The sequence below is a fragment of the Protomyctophum parallelum genome (genome assembly GCF_964188405.1).
Source record: "Protomyctophum parallelum genome assembly, chromosome: 14".
NCBI lineage: Eukaryota > Metazoa > Chordata > Actinopteri > Myctophiformes > Myctophidae > Protomyctophum > Protomyctophum parallelum.
Genome location: NC_139709.1, coordinates 36306862 through 36328727, shown reverse-complemented (window position 1 = coordinate 36328727; position 21866 = coordinate 36306862). Strand labels below are relative to the sequence as shown.

Sequence of the window (21866 nt, the reverse complement as noted above, 5' to 3'; positions counted from 1 at the left end):
AACCCCGCCTCCTAGCCACACCCTGGACACCGTCAAGGTAGGGTGAGTCAACACTAAACCCGCCTCCTAGCCACACCCTGGACACTGTCAAGATAGGGTGAGTCAACACTAAACCCGCCTCCTAGCCACACCCTGGACACTGTCAAGATAGGGTGAGTCAACACTAAACCCCGCCTCCTAGCCACACCCTGGACACTGTCAAGATAGGGTGAGTCAACACTAAACCCGCCTCCTAGCCACACCCTGGACACTGTCAAGATAGGGTGAGTCAACACTAAACCCCGCCTCCTAGCCACACCCTGGACACTGTCAAGATAGGGTGAGTCAACACTAAACCCCACCCCTAACCCCGCCTCCTAGCCACACCCTGGACACCGTCAAGGTAGGGTGAGTCAACACTAAACCCCACCCCTACCCCGCCTCCTAGCCACACCCCGGACACTGTCAAGACAGGGTGAGTTAACTAAACCCTAACTAGGAGACGGTGACCGACTAGTCACTACCCAGCTTTCCTAAGTACGTTTATTCCTCTCAGTGCAAAGAATAACACAACATATGACATTTTACACAGGAGAGGCGATAGCTCTCCACTGTCCGGACAGAGGCTATCCCCTGAGTGTTTTTGGAGATGACTGATTTATCCTGATCAAGTCCATGCACAACAGGTGCACAGCCACAAGTCCAGTTCTAGTTTGACTCAGATCAGGTGTGACTGCTTAAATCATTCATCCTCCATCTCACAGACTTTTCAGGGAAAGATCATCCCCGGTGGCCATTGGTGTCATGAATTATGTATGACCTTTAGCATATTGATATCCATGATACGATGACCATCAACTACTTTATCAGAGACTGACATCTGTGCACAATGATCCGAGATGCATGGTCTGTTCTTATCCTTGTTTCCATATCTTTTGGTCACGTCATGTGTCCAATACTGTATATATTTATCTATGTGTATTAAACTTCCGAATGTGTTGTTTGATACTGGTGTTACAGTATCATGTTCTCCACGCACGCAACTCAACCGTAACATCACTCACCACCACCTCTTGTTAGATTGAGACTCCTAAGGGACCACTCGGGTGGTCAACCCAAGCCACAACAATCATATCAGCAAATAAGTTTACATTCACCGAATATACCGTATGAAGATGTATTTGTTTCCCTAAGGTGAAATGATTACAACAAAAACAAAATGCATAAATATGCTCCTCTCCTCATCTCCATTCTAACAGTATTCCTCATGTATGTTTCAGACAACACATCCTAACAGTATTTCTCATGTATGTTTCAGACAACACATCCTAACAGTATTTCTCATGTATGTTTCAGACAACACATTCTAACAGTATTTCTCATGTATGTTTCAGACAACACATTCTAACAGTATTTCTCATGTATGTTTCAGACAACACATTCTAACAGTATTTCTCATGTATGTTTCAGACAACACGGCACCAAGCGCATCCAGAGCATGCTGCTCAGCTCTCTCATAATGGTGAGTCTGTTCTTATCTCTGTTTCCATTAGTGCTGTCTGCAGTCTGCCTCCGGCCTGCAGATTGCACCGTGTGATTGTGTCAGACTGGAGCAGCCGTGCGAAGATGGATGGATTAGGTTCAGTGACTGAGTTGATGATGCACAGATGTTAAGCTAGATATACTGCCCACCTCCCCCTCCCTCTCCTCTCTCTCTCTCTCTCTCTCTCTGACAGATTGTCACAAGAATGCACAGGTGGCAAAACCAACCGGTGTGACAGAAATAATGCATGCACGTGTACACACACACACACACACACATACACACACGTGCGCGCACACAGTACCCCGTAGCATCTGCGTGCAATGTGATTGACACTCCAGACGGAGTTCATTATTCAGTCAATCTCTCGTCTGACAAACTACACATTTCAGAGAGCATCTGTAGAGTCCAGGATAACTTCCTCTAAAGCAGGATTTGTACTTGGTTTCCGGCCGATGTTATACACTGTATATAGATGTTATACACTGCATATAGATGTTATACACTGCATATAGCCCATCTTTTCATTCTCACATCACAAAGATTGTGATATTGTAGAATGTAGATCAACTATGCCTGGTGCCAAGGCATAACCTTGTTGTTGTTGGACAGAAACCTCTCATCTCCACATTTGAACTTTTGTGGGGGTTTTTCACCCCTAAATCAACGCCCCACTTGATCATACTAGCGTCACATAAAAGCATCAAATGTAGCAAAAAATCAGCTACTTTTGCTATTACAGTGTTGGACATTCTATTTTGGTTTCCACTCAACAGGTCTTAAGTTAAGTCATAAGACCTGGTACTTAAATTAATTAAGTACACGCAAAATAGGGCCCTATGACTAAAACTAAATCAAAAAATTATGTCAACACTGCTGCAAAGACCATAGGTTTGGAATGAGAATAACCCAAACATCATGAGTCTACATATTGTGCTAATTGTTTTGGAAACACAGTGCGGGGGGGGGGGGGGGACTCCTTTCACACCATTCGTGAAGCAGTGTGAAACCGAATGAAATGAGTGTGATAATATTGTCGCACTGTTTTAATTTGTGATTACAAGTGTGAGTGTAACGGCATGTTAAATGTCGTGAAATGTTTTCTCTCTTTACTCCGTGCACGCAAGTAAAAGTTCAAGACGTACATCAGATGTTTTGGGGAGAGAGCAAAAAACAAAACAAAAAACAACAACGTACTTGATTCAATGTCCTCTCTGTGTCCCGTTGACCGTCCCTTCAGGTGACGTCAGGCTTCAAGTCTAAGACCATGGCTGGATCGCTGCCCTCTCTCTTCCTGGACCCGCTGTTCTCAATCTCTCTCATGGAGGACAGTGAACTGAGACAGTTGGTCCTCGAGATCCTGCTCAACATCATCGACCGCCACGACAACCGCGCCAAGCTGCGCGGCATCAGGTACCATAACGTTATGTCGCAGACTAAACGCTTTCATATATGGCTTCATAGACTTGTTTCATCCATCAGAGTTGGATTCCATGTGTATTTTCAGACATAGCCTTTGGCTCTGTACTTGGTCTGTTGCTGTTGGGCATTGACGGAAATGAAAGCCTGGGTACCGAGGCTAGTTGGGCTGAAACTTCTTTTCATCATATTTTAACTTTTAGTGGGCAGTGTTGGGAAAGTTCTTTTTTTTTAGGAACTAGTTCAGTTCACAGTTCAAAATTTTAAAAATGAACTAGTTCCGTTCATAGTTCATCATCCAAAATTTTGAACTAAAGTTCATCGTTTGAAAAATGAACTATTATAGTTCTTTTTCGTTCTTTTTTTGCTTACAAAAATTGCTCTTTTGCAATGTGAAATGCCACCGAATGGGCACATACTTTTATTGTGAAGGCAAAAGTTTCTGAATGTTCTCAGAGCCTGCATCTCCGCATGCTGGGGGTGGCTGATCTACAAGCTCACAACGTGTCCGGACGCGACACGTTGTGAGCTTGTATATCAGCTATTTTCAGCACGGAACACATTGTACGGCGAAGAATAAATCAGGCATCACTGCGATTCATTCACTGTGGAAGAGAGATGTCTTTTGTTGGCCGTTCGTGGCGATATTATGGACACGTACCTTCTCGACGCGATAATAACCAACTAAGCTATTGGAAGCTATTTTTCGTGGCACATTATGTTTAATCAAACAACAAGTTCCCTCAGTGTTTGTTAGGAGTTGGGACAGTGTCTGCTGCTGTGTGTCAGCGTGCATGTTCATCATGCAGTAGCTACATGCGCGCTCCAGTGACAGCTGAGAAAGATTAGTTAATTTGTGTCGGATAGGGACTTATTGGTGGGTTTTCAGCTAAATATTAAGGCCTGTTTAGGGTGTGTTTTAGTGCCGGGGATTTCGCCTGGAAGCAGCGCCGGCCTTATTGAAAATGTTGCCCCAGGCATAATATTTCCAGATGCCCCCCCTCCCGTGACCAATGTAGAGTAATTTATATCACAAAGGCTATAATACATGACTGATTTATTATTGTTTCACACTGGACGATTAGCTCCCTCCTGTGGCCATAAAAATGACCACAGGAGCAGCCTGCTCAACTGTTTAGGAGCGCTCCGTGCCTGCTTGAAAAAAAAGCGAATGTTTCTGCGATTGGGCTGACTGCTCTGCTGCCCCTCACGCTCCTGTTGCCCCAGGCATTTGCCTGATCTGCCTGATCTGAAGGCCGGCCCTGCCTGGAAGACTCTATTGAAACACTCACTCTTGAACGAAAGTTGAACGTGAAAAAGTGACGTTCACACACGCCAGAAATGAACGCGTTCACAATGACGTTCATCAAACAGAAATACAGTACGTTCAGTTCACGTTCACCCTAAATGTGAACGAGTTCGTGAACGATCGTTCTTTGAACGCGTTCGGGTACAACACTGTTAGTGGGTTTCTTTTTCGTAATTTAATGCCCTATCACACTACTACAGCGTCAAGAAAAAGTTGCAACATAGTAGATCTACAAGCTCACAACATGCCATACCTCAGTTAACTTGTAGATCTGCAGTTTTGGACACATGAGGTTTCCACTCGACGGCAACAAAATGCACCTGCATAAAATTAATTTAAAATCATTCACTGTTTCTTTTGTGATGCCTAATGTCTGGCCAGATCCATCCCAGAATTCAATGCATGTGATTTGCATTTTAATGACTCCCTTTTGTCTGAGCTGGAAGCAGACAGAGCTGTGATGTAACAGCCCACTTCCTGGGTTTCGGTTTTTTTAATCATACATCATCACATTGAATTTGTAATGCAATCTCAAATCGTATTCACATATGAAAAAACATATAAACATATATATTTTATAATTAAATATAATTAAATGCAAGACATAGAAAAACAAGAATGACACGCGTATCATTAACTGCCAGGTGAAACAAGCGCTATCCGTTGAGCATCTGATCTGCCCCCCATTTTTTCTATGTTTTTTTATGTTTTGTCATGAACGTGTATGTTTCTCTGTCACAACCTCTCGGTTGTTGGTTTCGTTTGTTTCTGACGTTCTTTTGTTGGTTCAATCACTGTGTTTTGCTATGCCTTGGCTACAAGCACACTTGGTGCTGTGCTGCGAGCTTGTACATGTGCTATTTCTTTAATTATTAGAAGAATATCGAAAATGTTTTTTTCTTTTTTTAAACATAAATCTTAAATATTTTTTCTTCACAAAATGAGTTAGTTCCATAGATCCAAGCCAGAGAGCAAATAATTGCTCTAAAAATGCATGAGGCCCACCCATCTGACCACTCAACACGGCAGCCTTTGTGGTCCAGATTGAGAACCACTGTCTTTAACTGTGTGTTAATGTAACATTGCGTTTGGTTGCAGAGTCATTGCCAACGTCGCCGCGCTGAAGATCAAGAGAGAGAAGATCTCCAAGCAGGACGTTGCCTTCATGAAGAAGGTACACCTAACGACACGCAGATTTAGCCATTTCAAACCCACTGTTTCCCAAACAGTTTGGGTGGGGGGCCCATTTGTATGGGTCACACGAGTAAATATTCCTTATTTGTTATTTCAAAAGACTTTCAGAAAGAAATACCCACAATTCAAAAAAAAGTAAAACTAAATAATTTTAATTTCATGAAAAAGAAGAAATTCCCTAAATAGAAAAAAAAAGCACACACGTGTGAACTGAGTTAGTTAGAGTCACAGCACTACCCCTCTCTCTGTTTCTGGCGCCCCCTACTGGTATAAATAAGTCACATACTCGTGCTCACACAGGTAAACGGACATTGCTGGTTGTAGGAGTGGTTGCACCACTCAAAAATATATATAGGTTTCAAGACATATTGATAGCAGATCTACAAACTCACGATGCACCGCATTGCGATGTGTTTTAGATCCGCTGTAGTGTGTGTCCTGGGAGACTCTTTTGGGTCTCCCAGGACTGCCAGGGAGACCTCCCAGGGCTGCATTAGACACAGTGCAACAGGTATGGAAATAGGACTTCTGCAAGAAACCCTAAATCCACCTCACCTCAAATGTATGCCTCTGCACCTCCCCTGTCCTCCAGCTTGACCCGGAATTGTGCCAATTGTTAATTTGATTTTGGCGGAGCTGAGAGCGATGAGTAAGTGAATAAAGTAAGCCATGTGGCCCCAGCCTATCGCCTGTCTCTGTAGTGTGAGGCAGCTTGATGTACAAGTGCACCCCCTGGACATGACGCTAGCATGTCACAGAGACTCACCCCCCTTGATGCTGAGTGTCATTGGTAAATGACCTGGCCCCAGGGGAACCCAGTGCAATGCAGACATTCTAACCACGAGGCAATGGAGCTGAGTGATGAGCGATGAATGAAACACTTTACAAATGAGATAGTTTCATAACATTTATTTGATAAACAGCTTATGATGTGCGCACAACCTGTTTCCACCAGGACGTCCCCCCCCCCACCGCCTTTACACATGTTGTCGTCGCGCAGCACACCGCGTCCATAAGTGTGTCAGACACATCGGGTAGGATAGACCGCAACAACCCCCTCCCCCACCCTCGCCCGCTCGCTTGCCGCTTAACTCTCGCCTCCTTATCTCATTAGAGGGCCCGGGGAGCAGGTGAACCCGCCAGCGTTCAAGCCTATCTCCCGGTCCTCGGCAGAGCGGATTAATGGAGGTCTAATTGCATTCATTATCGCTGAAAGGACCTCATCAGCATGTGAAATGCCTTCACTTTCTATTAGACATCCGTGAATACGCCAGGAGAAAAGCCACAGACAGACAGACACGTCCGCCCTGTTGCACTTTGCTCGCTTTTTTTCTTCACAGAATTCATAATGAATGGATTTCTTTATAGTCCGCTGGAAGAACGTTTCCTCATAAAATATGTCATGTCTCATATCGTCGATTTCAGGTGGAAAGCTTGTATGTCCAAAACGTTACTTTACCAGGAAATGGAGGAAAATAAAACAGCTACCGTGAGCTTATGGCAGAGGTGTAAACAAATCAATCTGCTAAATTATATATACTAGTCCTTACCCGTTGTGAGATATTTGTACCCCCTTGTGGCCGTGAAGGGTACTGCGCCCGGGTGCGTTTGTAATTGACTAATAAATTAATTAATAATCATTAATGTGTCAAATCGAAAAAAGGGCTTCGTTACGCCCTCCATATGCATATGGTCAATGCCTGGGAGTGATTGGTGCAGGCAGTAAGGAGTTACGGCACTGTTTCTGACAGACAGACAGACAGACAGACAGACACACACACACAGACACTCAGACATTCGGTTAATTATAGTATGATTAGCTGCCATTTAAATGCTTGCAGCTCTTCCTGCAAGTTTTATGTCCAGGACTATTAAAATGTCGGGTTCATTCATGCTGCTGTGAAGTAAATTAGTTTCCACATGTCACCAACATACTGTAAAGTGGTTATGCTTGCATGTTTTCTTTTGCTTTCGCCTTTTTTTCTTTTTTATTGATAGAGGGATATATGAAAGTAGGCTGACAGGAAATGGGGAGAGAGATGGGGGTGATGACAAGCAGTAAGGTCCGTCGGGATCGGGAGTCGAACCAGCGGCACACGCCAGACTGTATTACCAGCCAAGGTGCCCAGACAGCTACGCCAGCTGCCCGGGCCTATGCTTGCATGTTTAATGCCATCTAACCGTGTTATCTCTTCTAATAAGAACCACCCAAAACCTCTACTGTTTGAACCAGCATTTGTGGAATGCCTTTATTTATTTTTGATCCTCCACATCCTGTGGACATATGTACTGTATGCTGAGATTAATTGTACAGTTTGTGTTCTGTAGACTTTTTTAATGCTTCATGCTGTGTTTCCATGTGTTTTTATATCTAAAGGACTCTCTTTGAAAAGTGCTGCATGAATACTTTTACTTACTTAGTTACTCTCTCCTCTCCTCTGCCGTGCAGCATGGACAGCAGATATATCGTCACATCTTCCTGGGTGTTAAGGAGGAGGACAACGTCCACAAGAACTTTGAGCTTCTCTTCACCACGCTGGCGGTCCTGACCATCGAGCTGGCCAACGAGGACGTGGTGGTCGACCTCATCCGGCTCGCCATCGCGCTCCAGGTCTGACCTGGATTCACACTTTGTTGCACAATATCATCTTTATATAGGCGGTGGTTCTTAAACTGTTGGTTGGGATTTATTTGTTTGTTTGTTTGTTTATGTATTTATTTATGGGGGAGGGGGTGTGATTTGCTTCATGCGCAACACTCGACAGTAAACATACAATATAAATCTATATAGGGCAGCGGTAACCCCTCAGGGTTAGAGGAGCGCCCTTGTTGCCGAAAGGTTGCCGGTTCGATTCCCCGGACGGGCTTGAAAAATCTGGGTCGGGAAGTGATTGTCATCACTCACCCAACACCGCTGAAGTGCCCTTGAGCAAGGCACTGAACCCCCAACTGCTCCAGTGGAGCTGCTTAGTGGCCAACAGTATAAGACTGTGGTTGTACTGGTCAGCTCCCAGGTTTTAATGTGTGTGTGTGTCTGTCTGTGTGTCTCTATGTGCAGGGCGTTGCTGAAAATGAGCACTTGTGCTCAGCTACTACCCTGGCAAAATAAATGATAAGAATAAAAAACCAGGGTGTCACATTTCTAAAGAGACAATAAGGCTTTTGAGATTTTTTTAAAGTAGCCTAATCAACTACACTATGAAAACATTTGGTCAAACATTTCTGTTTGACTAGAATGGAACATAGCCTTCATTAGTATCATCGGTAAGACCTGTGAAGGACGTTGGGTCGGGGCCCAAATTCTTTCCAAAATGGCGTGTGTGCGCCTAAAGTCTATTAATTAACCACTTAAGTTAAGTTGATTGATTAAAATTATTTGTTTGATTAATTGTTGAGTCCGTGCTGTGATTGGTGGATGCAGGAGATGGTGCTGGTGAACGAGGAGAACCTTTCCATGGTGATTCGTTGTGGCATTATGGCGCTGGTCGCTGCGTACCTCAACTTCCTGAGTCAGATGATCGCCAACCCTCCCTTCTGTCAGCACGTCAGCAAGGTACGCTACTCGTTACTGTACTTTCACATTTTATTTAGGTTTCTATCTATATACATATGCACCACGGATTGGTTTTATTATCTTGTCATTGTTTATCACTAACCAATTTCCTCTAAAGGGTATCTAGATAAGAAATAACAAAAAATATCGTGCTACGGTGCTATATCCACAGAGCTTTAAAAAAAATCATTATTATGTAATAATGTTGTCGAGACGTTGTGACGACCCTCTCCTACCCTGCCTAACATGGCCACTGCTAGGGCTGATTGGCAGGGTGGAGTTGGATCGTCAGTGAGATTGGACCACACCTGAGTCTGGTGTGTCCCACGCCTATTTAAGTGTCAATCTGCCTTCTCTCCTGAGTCTTTTCTCCTCTCTACTGGTTTGTTTGTTTGTGTTCCTTGGTTTACACCTTACAACATATTCCCACTGCACATACACTCGCACACATGCACTGCTTACAAATGGTAAATGGTCCATTTATATAGCGCCTTTATCCAAGGCGCTTTACAGAGATTGTGCATTACATTCACCCATGCACCCATTGCAATCATGAGTCAGATTGTAACATGGGGTCTTGCCTAAGTTGGTAGGACAAAATGGATTCCTAGAATGTTTGAAAATTGGTTGTTAGGACTTTGGTTTGGTCATCTTTCAGTCCAGGAATTTGTGCCTTGCAGGGGTAGTGTTCTCCAGTGGTGAGTACCAGTACTACCTGTTAAGTGCTAAAATAATGGGAGGTACAGATGCAGTTTAGATATATTCAGTGTGTAACTGGTTTGGTTATTGGTTGATATTCTAATTTAGAGAAAATGAGTTTTTCTAGTTTCAAGAGGGAGGGGTGATTTTGATACGTGCTTGTCTCCCTGGTGGTGCAAGGAAGTGTGGAGCTTTTCCCTGATGGGTTAAAGAAATGGGGCCTCGATAGGGGGACTCATTTGTTTATTATTTTTGCTAAACTGTTTGTTATTTTTGTGTGTCTTCCGTGCGGCCCTGGGGGCACATCCATGGCTTTGAGAGGGTTGCCATTTCATGGGCATCTACCCATCGGGCTCAAGTGCATAAATACCTCCCGCTAGTAGGACACATGAAGACTAGGGTGAGTTATCTAGGTGGGGGAAAGCTCTGTCTCTCTTTGAGTCTTTATCCTTGTATCCACCAGGGAGGGAGCATTTTGCAATGGTTGCTACAGTACCTGTATCATTCAGTATGGGGAGGAAGTTTTTCTTATGGTGAATTAAGAACCTGAACTTCCCTTTGTTTTATCTTGTTTTGTTTGTTTTTTGCATTGGCTCAAGTAGTTTGGACAGGTAAATTGAGTTGTTCTGAAATTATTGTTGGTGTGAAGGACATGTAGGGCTCTCAGGAGTTGAGGGTTTGTGACGGAGTATCGTAGAACATGTCAAATGGTCAAAGACTTAATACATGGTACCGAGGTGCAGTTCATTGGGCTCACATTTGGATTTAAGTGTCGTCTGAAGTCATTTGGGATTGGGTGCTTATGGTGTAGTGTCTGTCTCCTGGGCCTTGAGAGCAAGGAGGACACCTGTAATGCCTGAGGTCTGGTCTAGCGTCATAGTTGACATTTTGGTGATGTCCATGTACTGATTGTGTGGTCATTGTTTTGGTTTCTCTGAACTTAGCACGGGATTTGGCCTGTGAAAGCTTGGAGACTGGATGGCTACGGTACGGTACCTGTTTGGTTTCTCTGTAGGATGGCATGGGATTTGGCCTGTGCACTCTCGGAGACAATTTGTCAGCTCTCACATTGTCCTTAGATTGTCCTTTCACAGTACATTTCAGAACTAAAGTACTAAATATCTCTGGTGTTCTTCCCATACTAGCTGGGTCAATCCTGTTCTCTTAAAGTGCTTCTCGACTCAGTCTGAGTTGCTGAGGTTGTGGTTGAGCTGCATGGGGAGTCAACAGTAACTTCTTAATTGAGCTAATGGTACATTTTGGTTGGTTTGATCTAGTATTCTAGTTGGTTTTCAGTGACCCTAGCCCCCTTTTTGAAACTTGCTCCTTGCCACTCGCCCTACACACTTCCACTTGGTTTGAGCATAGATCTATAAGTCATAGAGACGGCACTGGATGGGAGATGAATCCCAGTGCCGTCTCTATTATTTATATATATGCTCAAACCGAGTGGAAGTGTGTAGGGCGAGTAGCGAGGAGCTAGTTTAAAAAAGGGCCTGGGGTCCCTGTTTTATGGGGGGGGGGGGGGGGGGGGGGGGTGCCTTCACTCCTGAGTCTTTTCTCCTCTCTACTGGTTTGTTTGTTTGTGTTCCTTGGTTTACACCTTACAACATTCCCACTGCACATACACTCGCACACATGCACTGCTTACACACTGATGATCATTCATATTTACTGACATCTTATACTTTTTTAGTTAGTTGACCTTTAAATAAATATATACTTAACTGTGCCTGTGTCTCCCTTTTGTTGCAATCATGAGTCAGATTGTAACTCCAGAATTATTATTGTGTATCTCTAAGCCTTATTATGATGTATACGTGAGTGGTTGGATAGCAAGGTGTAATGGAGACTGGGTAGACTGACTCGTTGTCTCCCCCCTGCAGGTGATCGAGCTGAGGACCATGGATGCTCCTTACCTTCTACCCGAACATATCTTCAGAGACAAGTGTCAGTAAGTACCTACAATTCCAAGTGCTTGTCAGGGTGGGGGTTCCCCAGTTCAAATAGGATTTGTCAACTCGTCATGCTCCTAATCATGGGATGCACGGATTGCATGCTGCGCAGCTGTTTATGTATAACTCTATGTGCGAAGCACGTCTCTGTCTGAGTTTGCAGCGGCCATAGCCTGCTCCAACGTGTGGTGCGTGGGCCCGACAGGAACGGCTTGGAGCAGAGGGCGGTCCTTGCCCCGAAGCCACTCTGATGCACGGGAATCGATAATAAACATTGCTTCCCTGCCACAGTTTTTCACTAACCTTTGAATAATCACCCCCTCACGATTGTACCTCCAAGTCATGAAAATCCGCCTAAAAATAGTTCCATCGTTTGTGTTTGACCGCCGCCGTGATCCAAAACTACTATGGGGAACAGAGCTGAATGGATGCGGCCATTACGCACCATAGTCTTTACATTGTGCCTCGATTACCCAGAAGCCCTGAGAATCGAGCGTAAGTGTTCCATCCAAACGCATGGCGTCACCGGGTTGTCCGACGGAAACCCTGTAGGCCTGTGTCTTCTACACGGCAAATAAATCATATAAAGCAAAAGTCGGGAATAGCGTGTTCCGCAGGGAGAGACAATGGGGAAAACGTTGGGAATAGAGGGTATGCATATTATATATGCACATTGTTTAACATCGTTTAATGCAATCAAATAGGACTTATCTGTTTGGATGTATGTACTGTCAAGGCCAGAAAGTAGTTTTCTGCCACTCAGTAGGTGTTCCCGCATAACTTCCAGGTATGATGATGATGTCACATCCACTCTGCTCCCCACTCCACTCCTCTCATATCCTCTGATTGACATGTAATGTAATGTTGTGGTGTGTCCAGACTGCCAGACTGTCTGGACCCAGACGACAAGATGCTGTACTTCCAGACAGCAGACCTGGCTGAGTGTCTGGCAGGGCCAGGGTACAACGCAGAACGGCTGTCTGTCCCGTACATCCCACAGGTCACAGGTAGGGGGCACTGCACTGCATCAGAAATGGAGTGTAGCAGAGGCTATCTGTGGTTCCACAGATAGAAATCCCATTATTGTTTTTCCCCCATAGAGATTTCCGAAAATATTTGTATACATTATTTTAAGCCTGGAACCAAGCCATCCAGGCTCTATGGTGAATCATGGCCATAACACATGTAATTGTGTGTCAAAAGATATTTGAAAACTAATATTTGGTGGAAATATAGGCTACTAAATATACTAATATATGTGGAACAACAAAATTGCCGCCACTGCTATGCTCCAGTCTATATAATATGTCATACTTGGTCTCCAGCGTTCTTTTCCATGCTGTGGTGTGTTGGGGAGGGAACGGCAGACAGAGGGACACAACCAGACTAGACAGACTGATTAGGTCTTTTCCATGCTGTGGTTTGTTGGGGAGGGAACGGCAGACAGAGGGACACAGCCAGACTACACAGACTGATTAGGTCTTTTCCATGCTGTGGTTTGTTGGGGAGGGAACGCCAGACAGAGGGACACAGCCAGACTAGACAGAATGATTAGGTCTTTTCCATGCTGTGGTTTGTTGGGGAGGGAACGGCAGACAGAGGGACACAGCCAGACTACACAGACTGATTAGCAGGCAAGGTGACTCTGTGGCGGTGATGGCAGAGAAGAGGATTCTGGCCAAGACACTAGCCATCCTGGACCATGTTAGTCACCCACTGCACACAGCACTTTATTCTGATGTTAGTCACCCACTGCACACAGCACTTTATTCTCAGAGGAGCAAATTCAGTAACTGGATTTTATCCCAGACATGCAGCACAGATAGACTTAAGAACTCCTTCTTCCCAAGGGCCATTAGACTATACAATGAATCAATGGGGGCCGTGGGGGGGAGACGAGGAGGGAGCGGGTTGGTCAGTTAACGTATTTTCTTTGTTTTTTTGGTGTTGCACTTTTAACTCATGCCTTTTTAACTTATAGCTATTGCCTTTTTGAGTGGTGCAACCACTCCAAGGAACAGCAATGTCCGTCCTAACCTATGTGACTATGTTTAGAGTACCAGTAGGGGCAAAAGTGGAGCTGTTGTGCCAGAAACAGAGACAGATAGTGTTGCACTGTTGCCTGCTAATGAGAGAGAGAGAGAGAGAGGTTTCACCACTCGGTTCACACGGGTGTGATTTTTCTACTGCATTCTATTTACTGATGTATTTGTATATGTTCATCATGCTCTTTTTATTCTGTATGTATGTTTTGCACTGGAAACTAATTTCCTTCGGGATCAATAAGGTATCTATCTATCTATCTGAAACGCTGCAGTTCTCATTAATGGCCTGGAAGGTGTTGCTATGCAGGCCGCTGAACCATTCTTTATCAGTGTTCAGCTAACTCTGAGAGTGTTGCAAATGGAGCCATCCGTCTAGTGTCCATTTGGAAGCTACTGGTGGTCCCCGGACCTCAGGTTGAGAAACAGTGCCCTAACGTCATTATCATCTTCTCTCTGTCATGTGTGTGTCTGACCTCAGTGCTCTACACGGTAGGAAAGATTCTCAACCGTGTTAGAGAACATTCCAGAGGTAAAGCCAAGGAGAGAACAAATAATAACCTGTAGCAGAGCTGTCTAGAACAGTGGTTCCCAAACCCTTTAGCTCAAGACCTAGCAGAGAAATGTGATGTCTCCCCAGGACCCAAGCTAGTGAAAATAGCAGACTTAGAAGCTTTTAGTTTGGCTATTTTCCCTATGTCTCAAACCTTTTTTCCCAACCCAGTGTTTGGCAAACAGTGGTCTAGAATCTGTGACGTCTGAGTGAACCCTAGAGTAGTACTTGTGTTTGTGTAAAAAATAAATATAGATGCCCTATATATAAAATAAAACTGTCAGTCGTAGAATAATACGATTGTTTTACTTAAAGGATCACTTCACCCAATTTCAACCTATGTTCATATAAACGGTAAATGGTGCATTTATATAGCGCCTTTACCCTTTATCCTTTACCCAAGGTGCTTTACAATGAGTGTGCATTACATTGACAGACATTCATACACAGATGATACAGACATTCATACACAGATGGCGAAGGAAACCATGCAAAACATGTTTGTCTACTCACTGTCTCAAAGAAGAACTGCAGACAGTTTAGAAACCTGCCTACCAGTGACATCATCGCTAAGCAGCAGTGACAACAAGATTACAACCTTGTATTATTAAGAACAATACTTGTTCCTATGCGATGAGGACCATATATGAAGATGGGTTAAGTGGACCTTTAAGTAAAATACTTTAAGGTGTCAATACCACAATGTAGAAACACTGCTACAAGTAAAAGTTACTCATTATGGTCCATTTCACAATCATTGGAATCATTTAATAATTCATTATTATTGGATTGTAATTAGTAAAGGTGGGGCTGATGTTAATTGCCTTGTGCTTCTGGGTAGAAGTTAATGTATGTTGTCTGTGTATTAATAATCTGAATGTGCAAAGTATACTAGTTGTGTGGTACCTGTAGTAGTGGAGTAGAAGTGCAAAGTATTGAGAAATGGAAATACTCAAGTAAAGTAAAAGTTCAAATTGTACTTTACCACTTAAACCCCATATGTTGTTGACCGGAGTGACCCCAGAGGTCTATACAAGGCTCCCTACAGGATGCTAGGGTTCAATTGGTTTAGTACAGGACTTGAGTGAATATACTTAGTTTGTTTCCATCACTGTCAACAATGAACTCCTGGCTATACATTATTTCTTATATCATAACCTCCACTGTTTACATGCTTACATGTGGGTGTCCTGGTGAGTACATGTACATGTCTAACACGTAATGAGCATGTAGACAATTTGTGTTGAACTTGCAACCCGTAACATTTTTAAGCGGTGCCAGCTGCTTCTACAAGTGACGGTGTGTTCGTCTGTCCGTCCATCCGTCCGTCCGTCCATCCATCCTTAAACTGTTTGTAGTTAGTCTCCCTGCTCTTCTATTGAAACCTTTAGGCCCTGTGGTCGGGTAGGACAAAAGGTATTGCATGAAGCTCAAGACGCAATATCTGCCCAAATATGCTCTCTGTATTGGCTTTAGCAGTAGAAATGCCTGCACAAAGTTAACGGATGCAGCTTTAAACATTAAGGTCCATACACTCCGGGCAAGTTGTATTAATGAGATTAATTTGCATTTATGTGCATCAATACAATGTCAATATTACGGTGCCGTGTCATTGTTCCGTCGGAGTAATGGGATGTCGGACTTATGGACAGTCCCCAATATTACATGACTTATGGACAGTCCCCAATATTACATGACTTATGGACAGTCCCCAATATTACATGACTTATGGACAGTCCCCAATATTACATGCCGATAAAGTGACAAAATGTATTGACGGTTGAATAAAAGCATAAACCTGTACGAATATTTTAAAAAACACATTTTGACGAGAGATATTGGCCAACGAATTTCTGGATTGTTTATTCGCCACATACCCGTTGTGTAACGAGTCACGACCTTTAGAATTTAGGCCTAGAGAGTTGGTAACCAAATTAGATCTTTAACTGTTTACTGCGTAAAATGAAACAGATGGACCGAGAGATAAATTATTGTTAAACATCTGCATTTCTTAATTTACAATAAGACCACGATATTAGAGAATGTAGAACGCAGATTAAATGATGGACCTTGATATGAAAAGGGTTGAAAACCACCAATTTAGACAACTACTCATATGAAGAGAGTGAGAAATTCTTCACTTTTGCTACAATTAATGTGGCAATTAATATTAATTTTTTCAGATGAGCTCAGGTGAACAACGGGGAAAAAAGCATGAAACTTAAATTGTGCACCTTTTTTGGGAAAAAAGTATGAAACTTAAATTGTGCACGTTTTGGGGGAAAAGATGCATGCAACTTAAAGGCGTAGTGAAATGAAAAATATGTTTTTCACACTTTTAGACCACATCCGTGGTCATATGAGCATACCTAACAATGGATGCCCAAAAAAATGGGTACATTTTTGTTTATTTTTATATCAAAAGTCCATAAAAATCCAATTTTAATTACTTCCTGAAAACTAAAACGTACTGCTCGGTTTCAACTTAATCACGAAACTTCTAAATGAAATGCCCACCATTTCCATTTCCCTACACCTTTAAATTGTGTGCTTAAAAAAAGCATGAAACCTTTAACATAGTTGGTAAATATCATGTCTATTGGAGTGAGAGGTCAAATCTATGTCTCATATATAGCACATGATAGCACTGACAATTTTGGAACTAAACAGTGTAGGGGTGAAAGAAAGCACTCCCAGTAGCACTAATGGAGTGACCTACTGTAATGGAGTCGAATGTGAAGCATGCTACGCACAGCCAACAATACATACCATGCAAAGAAGAACGGTCAACTGTAATGAAGCTCAATACTGTATAAAACTACCCTTCTTCATTACCATAACATAATGACCCATGTTTCATAAAGTTACAACATGTTCCTAAATGTAAGCTGTTTATTCACATTGTCCCCACGGGCTATGGGATCTGTAGTGGTAGTCGCAGTACCCCATCTCAGTAGGTCACCCCATCTCAGGTCTGCACATATAGTTCTCGGATCGACTAGTGTTTATTAAGATTAGTTGGTGAATCCAAGTGAAAACCAGATTTTGCTCTAATAAAAATCTGAATCAGTGTGTCTGTGTTTCCAGATGAAGATCGTCTGACCAGGAGGAAGAGCTTCGTGGACACCATCTCCTTGCAAGTGGACTTCGCACCCAACAGCCTCCCAGAGAAGGTAGGACCACAATGTGTGACCTTGACCGTACATGCAAAACGTAACATTCAACATTGTGCTGTGAATATCTCGCATGGAGATGTATATAAAAAATATATTCAAAATAGCTTGCTTTGAAAAAATAAAGGGAGGCTCTGCACACTCAAATCTGTGCAAAATCGGGTTTTTGTATTGTAAAAAAAAAAAAAAAACTGTCCCACTTGCAGGCGGGGCTGTGACCCACAGTTTGAAAAGTGAGTGTTGTGTCAGCTGCAAGCTAAGTAACTTGCAGCTCCTGCTGATATCCAGCATATTTTCTAACTGTGTTCATCCTTTCATTACGCTGTAGTCTCAACTCGCAGAGGAGATCACCTTTGAGACCCTGAAGAAAGCCATTGGTAAGATAAAGAACTACAACTCCCTTCTGCCCTGTCCCTCACAAAACAATACTTTTTACATTAAAACACTTTACGGATCATAACTGAAAGAAATATGGAATTTGAGGGCCCTATCTTTGCATGCCACCTTACCCCATGTGCCTAAACATTTTTAAGGCCTACTGATCAAGCAACTTAAAAACTATCAGGGGTGTTCACAAAAGCCTGAGTAGACAATACAATGACCAAACCAAAAGTGAAATATCTCTTTAAGAAGAAGGAAAACTGGGTGTGGGAGATGAAAAATCACGCTTTTACAGATTTTTGTTTAGGTTTTTTGTGTTGGTCTAGAATAGATATTCTCCAGCTTCTTAGTTTCAATTTAAAGCATAACTGTACCGTTTTGTCCTGAATATAAGACCACTCTGATTATAAGACAACCCCCATTTTGCAAGACTAATTTGTGGAAAAACATTAAAGACAAAAACATTTTTTAAATGTTTCTATATAATCATTTTTAAATAAATTTATTTTCATATCACTTCATATCACAATAGAGTGTAACTAGAATAAACTGTAGTTTCTTGGTATTTCTTATACCAGTAACAATGAGGTCTCAGGTCTCCTTGTGTTTACATAATGTTAGTACCGTAGAAACTAACATTGTTGTTGTTAGGGGGACATTAAAAAGCGTTGGACCTGTCGGAGATGGTCGTGCCATTCCTCCATCTTGTGTGCGTTACTGGAGACAATCCATTCATAACACTGGTTTTAGGGGAAATGGTGCCATCTAATGGTGCGACTATAGTACGAGTGGCCTTTTCAGGCATTTTCATTGGAAAATGCCTGAAAAGCTCAGTCCTCTGAGCGTAAACAGGACAGGCACTAGGACCCTGCGGCCTCCACAGTGGACCCAGCTTGCTGAAGTTGCTCTACGACTGCAACCGGCTTAAACGACTGGCACCCCACACCTCCCCCACCCACCCCGCCCTCACTGTGTGTTCTGTTTGTTGTGGTGGAAAAAAGATAGAGAGCTATAATGCCGGCGAAAAAGTAGTAGTAGTGCACACATCATGGTCAGAACGAATCTTTTACGATTTTTTAAATAAAGTATATATGTTGTACTTGTAGTAGGATGTGGCACCCACAGCTGAGCTACCGGTATGTATTTTCCACAGTATGTTCTTATCAAGCCATGGATGGGCTTATTGCTGACGTTGTTGTCACCCATACTTTGAACCCAGACTCTTCTTAGTTACAGTACCAGTGTTCCCACTAATTAAATGATTAAAAAAAAAACCTGGTAGGTTGTAAGCCAGAGATACGTCACTAGGGCAGACTCTATTGGCTCAATGGTAAAAAAAAAAAAAAAAGCCAGCACACAGGAAACCAGGTTCAAAACCTGGGTAGAAGAGGAAATTAGCAGTCAGTAGTGCAGCGACAAGGATCAAAAGTTTCCACCCGAACACGTGTTTGTACAGACACTCTGCCGGCCCGCATGAACCCCTTGACACCGCTGCGGTGGTGAATATGTACGTGAATAACGAACTTGTACTTGTTACAGACTATTTCTACAATAGAGCATTTTACTTAAGCTTGTACTTAAGTAATACATGCTTTCATCACTGCCTGCTGCCAGCTCAGCCCGGTAGTGATGTGTCGGTCATGAGCTGCTCGATCATAAGAGCCGATTCATTGCCATGTCCGTGAATCGGATGGCTCACGTCTTGCAATGAGTCGGTTCACGGTCACGCCCCCCAACCCCCGGCACCCACAGTCGCACTCACACACACACACACACACACACACACACAACGGATATCGTCGTCGATCGGGAGCTCAGCGAGCTGACACGTTTCTTCTGAGAAACTGAATGAATACAATAGCTAGCTATGCAATTGGTAAGTTGGTATGCATTGCTAACTGATGGGAGTCGAGTGGCGCTAATAAGTGTCTTTTGTCAAACGACAAACAGTATGAAATTCATACTGTTTGACAAAAGACACTTATTAGCGCCACTCGCTATTCATCGCGCCTATTCATACTATGAATAGGCTAGGACTAACGAGATGCAAACAACAACATCCAACATTTAGCTACCACATAACAACAGTAGGCTACTGTTGTGTGGTTAATGTACCTAAGCCAAAAAATAAAACCATGTATTTTTATTATACGTTTGGCGGAATTATAGGTCAACGTGTAACTTTAATGTTTCCGTTGGTGTACTATACTACTGCTGTCCGTCACTGGACCATGCGTGTCCCGAGTTACACCGACGCCTGCAGCTGTGAGTGTTGCTACAGACAGTACAGACAGTCAGTCAGTCACACTGTCACAGTGCTCGCTGCAGGGACTCCGGAACTGCCGGAAGTACCACTGAACCGTGAACCGTGAACCGATTCAGTGAATCGGATCATTGCCGTAGGCGTGAACCGAATCGCTCAAACACTGAAATGTGCCGTTTGGCACATCACTACAGCCCGGCACAGACAAAGCACTGAGACAAAGGGAGGGATGACTCACCTCGGCTCTCGTTTGAGCTGCAAGCGTTCACACGCAGTGGTCTGGGGCAGCTTTGGAGATTACATTAGCAAATAAAAGGAAAGAGTGAATCACTGCATTTCCCCCTTCAGGGCATTTTCACCTTAAGCTGTTTTTATTTATTTATTTATTCGTAATTCAAGAATCATTCTACACAGTTTATTTACAAAAGTATTAGGTCAAACTCATTCCGTAGCTCTGATTCACTCCAAAAGAGAATCAAATAAAAAAGATAGTTTTGAATAATCCCTCTTTGTGGTGTTGTGTCACATACATCTGGTATTTGCTATCACACACATGATGGGACTGGGGTCCATTTTGAGTCCATTTGAGGATTACCGGTATACAGTGTCATTTGGGGTCGTAGTATAGCCTACTTTAATTCAGTGGTTCCTAACCTTTTGATATGCTGACATGCTGCGTTCCCTATTTATTGGCAGTTGAATGCAACTTGTCTTCACCAGAAATGCTGTCTAGCAACAGAAATCAGATAAAAATGTATTTATATAAATCCTTTGATATTACGCTAAACCAGTTTGGAAATGTTGCTATCTTCTTCGGAGGCTCTGGGTTGACTCACATGTGGAAGAGCGCCCTCTATTGTCAACACTGAAAACATCAACACGTCAATGGCGGTGTGTGTGTGTTGCTTTGACATGCGTCTAAATGTACCAATGGCAGTCAATGAGTCAACTCTGAGGGACATGATGTGATGTAACGCATTTTTTTATTATTATTATTATTATGTGTTTGTTTTTTCCCCCAGACACTGCAGGTCAGGAGGAGCTGGAGAAGGAGAAGAGACGCCAGGTGATTGAGAAGTTCCAGAAAGCTCCATTCGAGGAGATCGCTGCTCACTGCGAGTCCAAGGTAACCACACACACACACACACACGCATGCACACACACACGTATGCAGACACACACACACACACGTATGCATGCACACACGCACACAGACACACGCGCACACACACACATATGCACACGCACTCACATATGCACACACAGACACACACACACACACACAAACGGACGGCTTGGAATCTGACCAAATTTCACAGATCCATTAAGGTTTTTTTTTTTTACCCATGAAGAGCTCTACTTTCAGGTACAGTGTACTGTAATAGTCCTGATTAAATCAAGGCAGTCCTGACTCCTGATTCTACCAACATTGTCCTGCGCCCTGAAACATTGCTCTTCTGTTGGACAATGATACGCATTGCACAGGAACACAAGATTTGAAAATGTTTGAGTGCGGTCTGGCCAACAGACCAGCTCGTGCCTCCTGAATCACTGCCGTCCACACCCTCCTATCTAGCATCAGGGTCCTGAGCTCTGCACTCTGCAGTGTTATCTAAGCTGATGCAATGCCCTGCCAGCCTCATCCTTCTCTCTCTGACTTTGTCTGTGACCCGTGGTATGCCCCCCGTAGAGGACCACATTTCTGATGTGGTCCGTCCATGTGACAGCTAGTGCCATTCATAGCATACAGACATGCTTTTATTTCTTTATTTTTGTTCCCCATGTCATTTGATGAGAATGTTT

General features: G+C 43.3%; 2 protein-coding genes across 4 annotated transcripts in view; one reads left to right on the top strand and one right to left on the bottom strand.

Moving 5' to 3' along the window:
* LOC310871284 (tripartite motif-containing protein 16-like) overlaps positions 1 to 21866 on the bottom strand; it is a gene marked incomplete at both ends in the record, with an annotated part of 503649 nt that overhangs the window by 71193 nt on the left and 410590 nt on the right. The window lies entirely within an intron of this gene.
* Positions 1 to 21866, top strand: part of efr3a (EFR3 homolog A) — a 91701-nt gene that overhangs the window by 68251 nt on the left and 1584 nt on the right. For all 3 annotated transcript variants that reach the window (XM_083782340.1, XM_083782339.1, XM_083782338.1), the window contains 10 exons: positions 1450 to 1501; positions 2763 to 2935; positions 5349 to 5424; positions 7894 to 8055; positions 8866 to 8997; positions 11583 to 11650; positions 12531 to 12658; positions 17334 to 17419; positions 17748 to 17796; positions 21086 to 21189. In XM_083782340.1, coding sequence (XP_083638466.1) covers positions 1450 to 1501; positions 2763 to 2935; positions 5349 to 5424; positions 7894 to 8055; positions 8866 to 8997; positions 11583 to 11650; positions 12531 to 12658; positions 17334 to 17419; positions 17748 to 17796; positions 21086 to 21189 — 1030 coding nt within the window. The remainder of the gene's footprint in view (positions 1 to 1449; positions 1502 to 2762; positions 2936 to 5348; positions 5425 to 7893; positions 8056 to 8865; positions 8998 to 11582; positions 11651 to 12530; positions 12659 to 17333; positions 17420 to 17747; positions 17797 to 21085; positions 21190 to 21866) is intronic.